The following is a 15266-nucleotide window of genomic DNA, read 5'->3' as shown; positions in this document are numbered from 1 at the left end:
ACTAGTGAAATGGGCTCATACACGTAGGTAAAATGCGCTCATACACACAACTGAAATGCACTCATACACACTAGTGAAATGCGCTCATAAATATGGGTGAAAATGTTGTCGCTCATACACACTAGTGAAATGCGCTCATACACGCTACTGAAATGCCCTCATACATATTACTGAAATGCGCTCATATATACTAGTGAAATGCGCTCATACACGGAGGTGAAACATTCTCACACACGTAGGTGAAATGCACTCATACACACTCGTGAAATGCGCTCATACACACTACTGAATGCGTTCATACACGACTGAAATGCGCTCATACTAGTGAAATGCGCTCATACAAATATAAACACTACGTTTCGCTTAACAAGCCAACAATTAAAAAAATAATAATTTATTTAACATTTAAAGGATGGGCGCCACGGTGATCAACTGGTTAGCATGTCTGCCTTAAAGTGCAGAGATCCAGGATTCCACTCCGGGCTCTGGCCTTCTATGTGGCGTTTGCATATTCTCCCATGCCTGCATGGGTCCTCTCCGGGGTTTCCTCCCACATTCCCAAAAAAACTCACCGACCACACCGTAGAGCAGAGGTAGTCAATTAAAAGTCACAGAGGTCCACGACGAATATTTCTTCCAATTGAAAGGTCCGAACCAAAGTCCAACTTCCCGAAATGTCTAGCCTATGTTCACATTTTTATATAGTTTCAATATTTAGTCATTTTCAACAGAGCGCACTTATATACTAAATATTTAGCAATGTTTCCATTAAACACCTTTGCCAGTCAAACAAATATAAGGCGTTTATTTCACATTCAAGAAAATGTGGCTCCAGGAATTTAAGGGTGCCACTTCCAGAAAAAACAGTAAAATATCTCCTGCAGAACTATATCAAGTGCTAAGCATTGAGTGAACATCTTTTACCTTTTTTTTTTTTTTTTAAATCAAAGAGTTATCAGCCTAAAAAAAACGGAAAGCCTAATAATCCAAGTAAACCAGGTCAACATGTTCAGTACACAATCAATAAAAATGGTTGTCCTCATAAAAACTAATTCAAAATGAGGTTTGACACCACTTTTTCTTTTGAATATTTTTTTAACTTCTCTTAATGAGAAAAAGGAGTTTGTGACTGCCCAGCCAGTGACTTAAATCTGTGTTGGAACGAAGTCAGGGCCATTGGGATTTGGTAGATTATTTCACACTTCTGGGCTTTGTGTTTTCTTTTAAATAATGTTTGTGCAACCACAATTAAGCACTCCTTCACAACTTCCCCATCACTTGAACGTTTTTTATGTTTCCCCAAAATCCATGATACTTTTACTGAACATTCGTTTACATGCCGCTGGGATGTAAACGAAAATGTAAAAATCTGTTGTACTGCACTCGAAGTTCGATGTTTTTGCGTGCGCTCACTTCAAACTTCAGCGGATAAATTTGCAAAAAAGGGCGGTGCTTTGTTTCGTAGTGGCGCTTCGCAATGTTGCGACGGTTTCGGAGCATATGATGCACACTGGTTTTGAATTGGCTGCAGCCAGAACGAAACTAAATTTCTCCGTCCATTCATTTAAAACAAGACGCATCGACCTCGCTAACTTTTTAGCAAGTCAGCAGCACTCTCTTCCGGTCTGCTGCGCAATTGGCAGTGGATCGTATACAAAAGATTTGATTGGCTCAAATCAGTGACGCCTTTTCCGTATTTACTAGAATTGCAGCGCCAACGTTTGCAAATGCGTTCTGAAAAAAAAATCATCATAGATTGGCCATGGGTCCAGTCCGAACCATCCCGCGGTCCGCCATTTGGTGATGCCTGCCGTAGAGTTTCCTCAATGACCATGGTGCTTAGTTCTTTACGCTAGGAGGCTCGCCATCAATGCACAGGAATCTTCAATGAAGTTTAAATGCTTCATTAAGACATGACCTGTTTATTATTATTAATATTTATTTATTTTTACCAAGACGTTTGTTTTTCGTCTCATTTCTTTAGAAAAAGCTGTATTTGTCTACAAAAAAAATCGATCTAGAACCATTTAAGATAATACAATATTACACAATTTTAGGTTGCAATTTCATTTAATAAAACATTGACAATTGTCTTTTCAAACACCATGTATGTCTCACTTTTCATTTGTTATTCAACAAGCAAAACAGTGATCAAAATAGTGCCAATTAAATGACATCTGATATGCATCTGACTGCAATAGTAACTCAAATTCAAATTTACAATTACAGGTAATGCAAATGACTACTAGGAACCTCAAATCCACTGCATTTCAGTCGGAATACCTCAAACATTATAAAAGAAATTCTCTATAATGGCCTGGCGACATTAGCATACTATAGCATATAGCATAGCTTAGCTCGTCTGCATCAAGTGAGTTACGTGCTTACCAACGCCGATACTGTTCAAAATACGACTCTCCCCGTCTCACGGTCACTTATCCGCACCCCTACAGCCGCCCACGTTGCTACAGCATGGAGATTCCTTGTTTTTGTTTTTTTTACATTATTATTACGCGCTTTTACAACAACAGATTTTCTTCTCTTCCCTGGCTCCCGTCTTCGCCTGTCAATCACATGACGATATAAGCGGGACTTACAGTTTGAAGTCGACCTCAGAATTTGCATTATTCTGACATGACTTCTTTGGTAATTACTTCTGTCATATGAGCGATTTGCTAACTAAAGCATTAAAAAAATCAGACTAGATTAAAAAAAGCGTGCCCATCCTCAATCGTCAGTTGACTCCCGGAGACTAGACGACTTTCTATTGGCTGACCAGAATGTCTTAACCGACACATAAATCCAACTTCCAAAATTAAAGCAAAACATATTAACTAAATGAGCAAAATTGTTATTTTAAGAGAATAATCAACACAAATATGGATTATTATAATATTTATATTCTATGCAGTATGTCACCAAGTTATGGCATTGCTTGAGTTCGGCCACTTCATGACTTTTGGGCAGCGGACATGTTTTACTTTGAAAGACTAAGGAAAGGAGTTCCGATGATGTCATATATAAATAGCTCTCACGCACCATGGTGAAACAGTCAAGTGAAACACACTCACACGACATGTTGAAATGTGCGTATACAATCCACTGGAATCCTTTGACGCACTTCCATGAAGAAAGCTCTCATACACACAACTGAAAATGGTCTCATACATATTACTGAAAAGCTTTCATACACACTTTCACATATCACATTAAAAATTATGAAAAACGCGTTGCGGGTATGAATTTTTATTTTTGGAGAAATATGAAAAAAATTTATGAATTAATTTTAAAAAATGTATGGATTTAAACAATTTTTAAAAAATATGAATGTGATAAAAATAATTCATACACAACATATTTTTGATATTTTTGAAAATAAAACATATTTTTATCATATTTTGAAAAAAAAATGATTCTTTTTTTAATCACATTTAAAAATATTTGAAAAAATATGTAGCATATATGTAACATTTTCAGTAATATGTTTGAGACCATTTTCAGTGTGTGTATGAGAGCTTTTTTCGTGGAAGTGTGTCTGAAGTGAAATATGGTTTATTAATGTTGTTTTACCACATAAATGCTGCATAATAACCATTTTATACCTATATACACGCGTTAGTAGGTGTCTGTGTTTATGTGTTATGAGAATTTGCACAGGCTGTGTCTATGTGTTGTGAGAATTTGCACAGGCTGCATCTATGTGTTATGAGAATTTGCACAGGCTGTATCTATGTGTTATGAGAACGGGAATAATTGGAGAGAATTCGTACAGGGCCTAAGCACCAGGAATGTCTGACTCATGCGAAAAGGTACAGCCGATAACGAAAAGGGAGTGAGGATTGGCAAAGGCCAAAGTTGTGCGAAGGGCCATGCGAACCATCAAAGCGCACTCGAACGGGAGAGGATGGGGTGCGATATTGGCTATAAGAATGTGACGGAGGCAAAACGTAAGTAGAGTCGGCTGAGGGTTCTACGCGCGGACGCCCAGCATCGTATTTTTTGCTCGCATTACTGAGGACGCCGGGGCTCTCCGTCCTTCCAGCACACGGTAATGAGATTTATGTATTGCATGTAATCTATGAGCTGAAATACAATTGTTGCTTGCTTGCTTGCTTGAACACTTTATACTATGGGTTAAATAAAATGTGCCGCTTGTTTAACGCAGTGAAGTGTTTGTTGTCCATGTAAGTTGCCGACGATCCGCGATCCTGAAGTTAATAATAAGTCATAGCAATTGATCATGAGTTGTGACTATTATATTATTTGATACTGTAATTGATTATAAGCAGTGTCTACTCAAGGGCTCACGCTTGTCTGATTGGATATAACAGACAACTTAACCCATTGTAGCCTGGCGATTGGGTATCAGTCTCGCTACTAGTCACTCTTATTGATGCTGTAATTGATCATAAGCAGTATCAGAATTGTTTCAAAACAGTGTCAAAGCATGTCGACTTCAAACTAAGTAGCGCCTATATCGTCATGTGATTGACAGGCAAAGACGGGAGCCAGGGAAGAGAAGAAAATCATGAAATCGTTGTAAAAGCGCATAATAATAATGTAAAAAAATTTTAAAAACAGGGAATCTCCATGCTGTAGCAACGTGGACGGCTGTAAGGGTGCAGAGAAGTGACCGTGAGACGGGGGAGCCGTATTTTGCACTTTATCGGCGTCGGAAAGCGCATAACTCACTTGATGCAGACGAGCTAAGATATGCTATATGCTATAAACTATGCTAATGTCGCCAGGCCATTATAGCGTATTTCTTTAGATGTTTAGAATGAGAAATAATACACAATGTTTTGCTTTTCATGATGTTTGAGGTATTCTGACTGAAATGCAGTGGAATCGAGGTTACCAGTTGTCATTTCAATTACCTGTAATTGTAAATTTGAATATGAGTTACTATTGCAGTCAGATGCATATAAGATGTCATTTAGTTGGCACTATTTTGATCAACCACTGTTTTGCTTGTTGAATAACAAATGAAAAGTGAATCATACACGGTGTTTGAAAAGATAATTGTCAATGTTTTATTAAATTAAATTGCAAAGTAAAATTGTGTAATATTGTATTATCTGAAATGGTTCTTCATCGATTTTTTTGCAGACAAATATAGCTTTATCTAAATGAGATGGAAAAAAAAACTGTTTGAAAAATGAAAAAAATTAACCTGCCATATCTTATGGAAGCATTAAAACTTCGTTGAAGATTCCTGTGCATTGATGGCGAGCCTCCCAGCGTGAAGAACAAAGCACCTCTCTCCGGTGTGGAAGGACACTTCCAACAAGCAGGATCGGCACACACTTTTGAAAAAGAAACATCTTGTGGTTTTATGTGGGAAAAAAGTGATCACCAATTGGACATTAACACTTTAGACTCACAAGAGTTCGCAACTTGTTTAGTTTTTTTAAGGGCATGTTTTATTTTCTTTGACTGTTCAAATTTTGTTATGTTATATTGATTACATATCGCCCCTAAAACACTTGCATCCTCTGATGTGTTAATTTATGGTCACAGCCCACTTGACTTAGTTCCGTGGTCTTATCTCGAGTTCTGTGTTATTCCGTGTACACTGGATATGCACATTCGTGGGAAGGAAGCCATTGTTTGCAATACTAACGTTTTCAAGAACTGTATTTTTCCTATCATACATCGATATACAAATAGCAATTGAAACTATATCTGCTTGTATTGAATCCCATATATCTTGTATAAATAAAGTGTAAATTGAACTAGTATAACTTTCACTTGACTCTCCCCAAGCATGAATTTCATTTGTATATTACATTCATGATGTCCAACCAATATCTGAGCTGATTATCCTCACAGGGGTCACGGATGTGCTGGAGCATATCCCAGCAGTCTCCAAGCAGTAGGTAGGGTACACCTTGAACTGGTTGCCAGCCAGTTGTTCAATGGACACAGAGAGAAATCGACATTCTCACTCACAATCACACATATAGGTACTATGTAGCGTGTTCAATTAACCTGCCATGCGTGTTTTTGGACTGTGGGAGGAAACCAGAGGCCCTGGAGAGAACCCATGTAGGCATGGGAGAACATGCAAACTCCACATGGAAGGCCAGAGCCCGGATTGGAATCCAGGACCTCTGCACTGTGAGGCAGACGTGCTAACCAGTCGCTCACCGTGGCGCCCATCCATCCATCCATCTTCTGTACCGCTTCTCCTCACGAGGGCCGTGGGGTGTGCTGGAGCCTATCCCAGCCATCTTCGGGCAGTAGGCGGGGGACACCCTGAACTGGTTGCCAGCCAATCGCAGGGCACACAGAGACGAACAACCATCCGCACTCACACTCATACCTAGGGACAATTTAGAGTGTTCAATCGGCCTGCCATGCATGTTTTTGGAATGTGGGAGGAAACCGGAGTACCCGGAGAAAACCCACGCAAGCACGGGGAGAACATGCAAACTCCACGCCCGATGCTGTCTCTCACTGTGAGGCCATCGTGCTAACCAGTCGGCCACGGTGCCGCTGGCGCCCATCCATTAAATGTTAAATAATTTTTTTTTTAAATGGTTGGATCGATAAGCGAGCTTGTCGTAGTGTTTGTTTTAGACAGTGTGGGTGTTTGTATGAGCGCATTTCCCCTATAGGTATGAGCGCATTTCACCTATGTGTGTGAGAACGTTTCTCTTACGTGTATGAGCGCATTTCACTTATGTGTGTGAGAACGTTTCACCTACATGTATGAGCGCATTTCACCAGTGTGTATAAACACATTTCAGTGGTGTGTATGAGCGCATTTCACCTTTGTGTGTGATAACATTTCACCTACGTGTATGAACGCATTTCACCATTGTGTATGGGCGCATTTTACCTATATGAGCGCATTTCACCTATGTGTATGAGCGACAACATTTTCACCTGTGTGTATGAGTGCATTTCAGTCATGTGTATGTGCGCATTTCACTAACGTGTATGAGCGACAACATTTTCACCCATGTGTATGAGCGCATTTCACTAGTGTGTATGAGTGCATTTCAGTAGTGTGTATGAGCACATTTCACTAGTGTGTATGAGTGACAACATTTCACCTATGTGTATGAGAGCATTTCAGTAATAAGTGTGCGCGCTATTCCTGAATTATGTCCCGAACGGCGCCTCATAGTTGTTCGTCTGTGTGCCCTGGCTGGCAACCAGTTCAGGGTGGCCCCCGCCTACTGTCAGAAGATAGCTGGGGTAGGCTTCAGCACCGCCCGCGACCCTAGTGAGGAGAAGCGATACAGATAATGGATGGTTGTTTATATATATTATTCTGCGGCATGGTGGACTGGATAGCACGATGGCCTCACAGTGCAGAGGTCGAGGGTTCGATTCCGTCTCCGGCCTTCCTGTGTAGAGTTTACATGTTCTCCCCGTGCCTGCGTGGGTTTCCTCCGGGTACTCCAGTTCCCTCCCACATTCCAAAAACATGCATGGCAGGTTGATTGGACACTCGAAATCACAGATAATGGATGGATGGATCATGCAGCAGAGGCTTGGCTCTCTGTTCTCATGGGACAGTATAGTAATCAGTCCAATTGGTGTAATTGAGGTGGCTCTTGTTATTGGTCCAGTTTTCTTAATATCGGACCAACGAATTTAACGTCATTCACCACACCCAAAATTAGTCCGATACTTATCATGCATACCTACTAGTACCCAAAACTTCAGAATATTTGCAAACAAAATGTACAGTTTCATGAGAACATCTGTTTTACTTGGAAATAACGGTGGCCGAGAAAGGTCACAACAATTGCAAAAGCCAAAACACAACAAGATTAAATACACGCTATTGCAAAACTACAACGGAAATGCAAAAGCTACAACACAACATTTGAACCGCAGCACTATTGCAAAAGCTACAACACAACGGAAGTGCTGAGGTAACGTAAGTGCAGAGGTAACGAAGTGAGCGAAACTCTTGCGGGATGGAAAAAGACGGAAAGACGGAAGAGTAATGTTGGACTTTAACAATTGTAACGTAAGCTTTATGTCCATGCAATATTATTATCCAGGGAATATTAAGAATACTGCAACGAATTGGACGGGAGGGTTGTGCAAGAAGGAAAGAAGCAGACGGAGACGAGAGGAAGGGAGATCCGAGTGTAATGATGATGGAACCGGTTATTCGGGTTGGCGTCTGCTCCGGACCACAGTAGCCGTGTTGTAAAACGTCTGACGTCGTATCTTGTGAAGACACTACAATACTTCAAAAAGCACAATGAAAATAAATTATTCTTCAGCCTATTTTTCCAACTTCGATTATCAAAACCACAATTTGCCACATCAGCCTTGTTTTATCTCAACATTAACTCAACATTAGCTAATCAGTGCCTGGCAAGCGAGTGACAGCTGTCCTCTCGTACATGTCGAGCTCGTCCGTCGTACACGCGGACAAAGCACGAGAACATCGCAAATAAATAATTTGAAAAAAAGCTCCACTAATAAAATAATTTTATTTTTTATTACAATTCCAATTTTGCATCTTTTCCCCTCCTGCGAGAGTTTCGCTCACTTCCGTTGCGTAGTGGCTCTTGCGATACAAATTTCGTTGTGTTGTAGCTTTTGTATTTCTGTTGTGGATTTATAATAGTGTGTATTTCAATGTTGTAGTGTTTTTTTCTTTTGCAATTGTGACCATTTTCGGCCACCATAGTAAATGAAACCAGCACTTAAAAAAATGTTTGGCATAATATTGCCTTGCTTTCCAAATCTTTTTCTACAAAAAAAAAAGGTTGGCATATTATTGCTTTGGTTTCCAAGTATTTTTTTTTAAATCTGTTATTTTTGTTTGCAATTTGTCTATTTTATTTCAAATGTATTTTTTATTTGATTGAATAAAAATAATTCTGTCCACAGTCTTCTTCGTGCTGTATGGTTTAGCTAGCTCACAGATTTCTAATAGAACTTTTTCTTTTTTTTTTCCAGAAAAGTCAGATGTTTTGTTCTTCGCCATTCCCGTGTGTTTATGAGCTGTGTGTTTGTGTCTTTTGCCTGTTGAAAGACCCATCGTGCAACACAGGGGAGCACAATTCCACTCCAGAATGCCTGACAACTAATTTAAGGGCAAATACACCCTTTTGTTTGGCTCATAAATGTTTAATTCTGACTAATATGCCTCAACTCGCTGGATAATTGTGGGTTTTTCATTTTCAGCACTACTACACGTATACAGTACTACGTTGTCAGCTTTGTTTTAATGGCAAATTATTGCTATTAATAGCTTTTGTTCTAACACGATTTAGCATGTCTCGATAGTGACGAAAATATATAGTTTCTTAATTGCATTTATAAGTTTCCTAGGTGCAGCGAGACAGCCATGAATACAGGCACATGATATCAGTTACTCTGTGTTGGTTGGATTAAGAACAACAACCCCGATTCGGGCGGTCGTCAATTGATTGACAAGTTGCTGAATTATAACGTGGGACATTTCCAAGCATAAAACGTCCAAGAACCCACAACAGACCACAACGCGACAGGTGCCATACAACCTCAAGCGTAAAATGTCACGTAACACTTTTACCTGATCCTGCGACGACAAGGAGCGTTATCCGACCGTTACCAGGTTTACAGTATTGACGATTTCTGACAACTATGAATAAACGTATTACAAATATCATGCATGCTACTAAAATTAAAGAGCTTCCTAATGATACAGACATGACAGATATCAACTCGCCAAAACACTACTTCCGTCATTGGCGGAAGTTGAATCACAGGTCAACTTTGAATGACTACGCCCCCTACTGTATTGGTGCGTATAGCAACTCACGTGGGACTCAACATAAGGGACAAAAACACTGTTTTAGAGGATGTGCTTTCTTTTGACTGTCGAGCGGATAACCATAGGCCAGGCATCACCAAATGGCAGACCCGGATCGCGGGATGGTTCGGACCGGACCCATGGCCAATCTATGATGATTTTTTTTCAGGGCGCATTCGCAAACGTTGGCGCTGCAAATTCTAGTTAATACGGAAAAGGCGTCACTGATTTGAGCCAATCAAATCTTTTGTTTACGATCCACTGCCAATTGCGCAGCAGACCGGAAAAGAGTGTTGCTGACAGTATGCCTTTTTTTTTATTTTATTTTTTTTTTTATTGCAAACTGCAGAAAATACAACAATTAGACAAATGTAAAAGTCAAAATAGTAAATCGAACAATTGGACAAGAAAACAATCATGAATATAGTGGAAAAGAATAATATAACTATTAAGTAAAAATACAGATAGATTAACGGAGAAATAGAAACAAATAAAATAAATAAATAAATAAAGAATAAATAAAGATATTAGGGAACAACTTGCATGGGGCAGAAAAAATAGGACTATATAAACACCTTCAAGTTTTTGCAGATCTCTATTGTTTTATGAGCCTTTTGTTTAAAAGAATATTTGATGGAATGGATGTACTGTTGAAAATCGTTGTAAAAAACAATAAAGCATGGTTTCTTTCCACGAAATTTACAGGAGTGAATATGGTATTTTACCATTATAATCAAAAGATTTATCAAATAATATACATCTCTTTTGTCCATGTTATCTTCAAAGAAACCAAACAATACATTTTTCCAAGCAATTCTTATATCACTTTCAATATTATTATGTATAAAATCACATAATTTCTGCCATAACAAATGAACATAAGGGCAATACCAAAATAAATGAATAACAGATTCAGGGCACTTGTTACAAAAACTACAGTCCGTGTTAATACCGATCTTAAATAGTTTGTTTATATACATTTTGGATGGGTAGAATTTATGTATCAATTTAAAAGATATTTCTTTAATTTTGTTTGTGATTAGATATTTGCTTGATTGGAGCCAGACTTTTTTCCACGGTATATCATTAACAAACATATTCCAGTGTGGGATAACATAGGGTAATGTTGTAACGTCTTTCTGGAGCATGTTCCTTATGAGCCTATTGTTATTAATGGAGCCGCTAAGTAAACACACCTTCCCCGCGGTTATGGTAGTTGGGGAGAGATAATCGGTTTTGTAATAATCCAAACGCTTCTGACCTTTGAAAAGCATGCAAACACCAGTGGGGATGGCTCCAAAGACTTTGGCAAAATCACCAGGTGTCACAGGTATACGATATTTCCTAAGAAATTCCTCATATGTAAACAGAAGTCCTTCATTATAAAACAGCTGATCGACCCAGATGATTTTGTTTTGGAACCAGTACTCCAGAAAGAGTGACTTATGTTTATAAAGAATGTCCTTGTTATTCCATATCAAATACTTATGCGGTGAAAAATTGTGTTTGTAGACAAGTGACCAAGAAAGAAATGCCTGGCGGTGAAAAGCTGACAACTTAACAGGGATTTTATCAATGTTATAATTGCTGACAAGAAATAACTCAATACCACCCAGTTTTGATAACATACGGAGAGGAATAAGATTCCATATTGAGTCGGGGTTTTGATACATTTGCTTGATCCAATTGATCTTAAAAGTATTATTCAGTGTAAGAAAATCCAAAAAGTTAAGGCCACCAGTTTCATAAGAATTCATAACGACAGTCTTTTTTAGATGATGATGTCTGTTTTTCCAAATAAAGTTATATAGTATTCTGTCAATGTCTTTAAGGATCTCCTTATTAACATGTAATGCCATAGCCGCATATATAAGACGAGAGAGTCCTTCTGCCTTGGCAAGCAAGATCCTACCTCTCAACGACAGATCACGAAGAAGCCATTGGTTTAATTTGTTATGGGTACTTTTAATAATTGGAGAGAAATTTGTAGCGCATCTCATTTTTTTATCTTTCGTTATCAAGATACCTAAATATCTCACTTCATTTCTTATGGGAATGTTATGCAGCTCAGAATTATCACAGTTTTTAATAGCAATAAGTTCACATTTTTTAATGCTCAGGCATAAACCGGAGGCCCTTGAGAATTCCCGGATTGTTTTGATAGCAATAGGAATTTGGTTTTCATTTTTCAAAAAAAGTGTTGAATCGTCTGCTAGTTGTGTCAGTATTAATTCTTTGCCGAGGAGAGAAATGCCTTCAACAGCACTACTTTGGATATGATAAGCCATCATTTGTGCCATGATTAAAAACAGATATGGGGAGGCAGGACAGCCCTGCCGTATACCTCTAGAGATTTTAAATCGAGGGGACGTGCCACCTGATAGTTTAATGGAGCTATTACTGTTTTCATAGAGAGTTTTCATAGCTGAGCAAAAATAATTACCAAAGCCAAATTTAATTAATGAATGAATTATGAACTGATGTTCAACTGTATCGAAGGCTTTATAAAAGTCAAGAAATAAAATAAAGCCATTAAGGTCCAAAATATCAGAGTAATCTAGTATGTCCATAACTAGTCTTATGTTGTTTGTTATGTGTCGTTTGGGCATAAATCCTGACTGAGTCTCATCAATAAGAAAGTTCAAAGTTCTTTTCAGTCTTCTGGCAAATATCAGAGCAAAGATTTTGTAATCGTTATTAAGCAACGAAATCGGACGCCAATTATTGATCAGAGTATTATCTTTGTTTGGTTTGGGAATTAATGTCGTTAATCCTTGAGTCATTGTTATAGGAAGTGTTCCTCTTTTTAGACTTTCTACATAAACTTCAAAAAGGAATGGAGTCAGCTCAGATTCAAAGGATTTGTACAGTTCTGAAACTAATCCATCACTACCTGGAGATTTGTTATTCTTTAGGAGAGTAATAGCTTCTTTTACTTCTTCTGGTGTAATAGGTTTATCACAAAGGTCCATATCAGCTTCCGTAATTGTTTTAACAATTAAAGGATTCAGAAGGGCCTCGGTTGACGCCTGACAAAATTTAGAACTGTATAAATTTGTATAAAAACGGCAACAGTATTTCGCTATAAGATTGTGATTCTCTGTAAGTGTTCCATCAACATTTAATTTACTAATTTTATTAATATTGGCATGACGTTTTTCTAAATTAAAAAAGTAATGCGAGTTCTGTTCCCCTTCCTCCAGCCATCTTGTTCTGGACCTAATATATGCTCCTTTAGCTTTTTGAACGTAAAGTTCATCTCATTTCGTTTGCAGAGTAGATAGTTCCACTTTTTCTGCCGCTGTTAAATTATCAAAGGGTTTGGAGGATAAGCAGGTGATCCTTGATATCACATTCGATTCTTCACCCCTTCTGGATTTAGCCAACTCACAACTAAATTTCCTGAAAAACTTACCAAGTTCAAATTTCAAAAGTTCCCAGTTAGTGCAGAATTGTTTTTCATTTATAGCTTTAGACATGAAGTGAGAAATTAATTTTTTTACCTCCTTTTTAACAATATCATCTGTGAGTAATGAGCTATTAAGTTTCCAATATGCAGAGCATGCATTACCAAGTTGAGATGTCGACAAGTTAATCTTAATGTATATTGCCTTATGATCTGTGAGAGGGGTAGGATGTATGCCCACCTCAATATTGTTTTTATTAACACTCTTTGATATTAGCCAAAAGTCAATTCTTGATTGGCTCGATCTTGTTTTATTACTCCATGTAAATGTTTTGTTCATGGGATATTTTACTCTCCATATATCATCAAGGTCAAATTTATCCATAAAGGAAATTAAGTTAGAGTTTGTCCTATTAGACGAGCTAGGCGGCCATTTATCCATGTTATTATCTAATATAACATTAAAATCACCCCCTATAAGTAACACAGCATTAGGAAATTTAGTTAACCAGTTAATCAATAAATCATCAATTGACCTAATAAGATTATCATTTTCCGTTTTTTTATTATAACCATATATATTACTTATTATGTATACTTGATCATTAACTTGGATAGCTTGGCAAACCCAGTGACCAGCTGGATCATATTCAGTGAGCAAAAATTCCCCATTAAATCTGTTCTTTAAGGTAGCAACTCTGGCAGAATGTTCAGTGCCATGAGCAAGCCACATACTATTGCCCCATTGTGATTTCCAGAATTTTTTATCATTTGTGACTGAGTGAGTTTCTTGTAAATAGACCAGGTCTGTTTTGAATTGTTTGGCAAAAAGAAACAAGGCTTTGCGTTTTGTAGAATTTCGTAAACCCCTAGCATTTAGAGAAAGAAAAGAAAGATTCAATAACATTAAACAAACAGTTGAAAACAATTAGAGCTAAAGATAAACCTTTAAGTAAACCTGAAGATAGATTAAGTATATTGTCGAGATCAGCACTTGTAAACATGTCATAAAGACCAGGTAATAATAGCTACATATTAAATAAATATAGCGTTGCTATAAACACAAAGTATGTAACCGTTTAATAATACCAAAAGAACAGTCCCTTTTTTTCTTTTTTTTTTAAATGAACCCTGAGTTAGAAGAGTATTTCAAGAAAATAAGAATGGTTAGGAGCATGGTTTCAACTCAAACTTGATCCCAAAAAGATTGAGAAAAAATAGAAAAGTACTGCAATACACCTGAGAGAGTCCAGGTCTCTTCTTTTGAGGAAACAATCACCTAACACTTCTATATGCGAATTTCTGAGCCATTGATGTATCCTTTTCCACCCACAAAGTAGGCCATCTCTTGCCCTCTTCTCGAGCCTTTTTAATTCTGGGCCACAGTCGTTGTCTATTATCGCGGTCCTCCTTTGTCAGGTCCTCAGTGAAGCGCAGTCCCTTTGCCTGAAGAAATGCATTGTTCTTTGCCGCTTTCCAGAGTTCCTCTTTGATCCGACGAGAGATGAACTTGATGATGATATTGCGAGGCTTTGCATTGTCTTGAAATTTTCTTCCTGCTCGATGAGTCACATCAACAACATCGGGAAACTTCTCTTTTTCAGCTGGTAGTACGTGTTGGCAAACAGCGATAACCTCTGCGCGTACATCTTCCTTCTCTGCTTCTGGTAGTCCGTGTAGCCTCAAGTTCCAACGTCGCCCGTAGCTATCCAAGTCAACCACACGCGTCATGTATGTCAAGACAGCCTCCTCATTTTTGTCAAGACGTTTTTCAACGAGGGTTATTTTTCCATTCATCTCTTTTATTTCTGAGCGAACAGTCTCCACCATTTTTTCAATAGCATCACATCTTGAGTTAATCAAGTTGGCCAAAGTGCGGAGAGCATCGTCGGAAGAAAGAGCACTTTCTTGAGCGAGGGTGTAGGACAAAATCGGTCTCTTGGCAAGTGGAGGCTTACTTGGAGTAACAGGCAGCAGCGGAAAGTCATCATTCGTCAAATGTACAGCGTCGTCCATCACGTTGCTAAAGACGTGGTCGCTGGCATTAGTAGAGGCTTGTTCTCCACATTCCCCGCTTTTCCAACT

General features: G+C 38.3%; 1 protein-coding gene across 1 annotated transcript in view; it reads right to left on the bottom strand.

Moving 5' to 3' along the window:
* Positions 1 to 9733, bottom strand: part of alg14 (ALG14 UDP-N-acetylglucosaminyltransferase subunit) — a 26204-nt gene extending 16471 nt beyond the window's left edge. The window contains exon 1 of the mRNA XM_088283524.1: positions 9536 to 9733. Within this exon, the coding sequence (XP_088139650.1) occupies positions 9536 to 9674 (139 nt within the window). The 5' untranslated portion in view covers positions 9675 to 9733. The remainder of the gene's footprint in view (positions 1 to 9535) is intronic.
* Between the last annotated feature and the right edge of the window lie 5533 nt (positions 9734 to 15266).

Source organism: Idiotropiscis lumnitzeri, chromosome 19, assembly GCF_059441095.1.
Source record: "Idiotropiscis lumnitzeri isolate Australia: NSW breed Sydney's pygmy pipehorse chromosome 19, RoL_Ilum_1.0, whole genome shotgun sequence".
NCBI lineage: Eukaryota > Metazoa > Chordata > Actinopteri > Syngnathiformes > Syngnathidae > Idiotropiscis > Idiotropiscis lumnitzeri.
The sequence above is the reverse complement of the archived record's forward strand: the minus strand, read 5'-3'. Positions and strand labels throughout refer to the sequence as shown.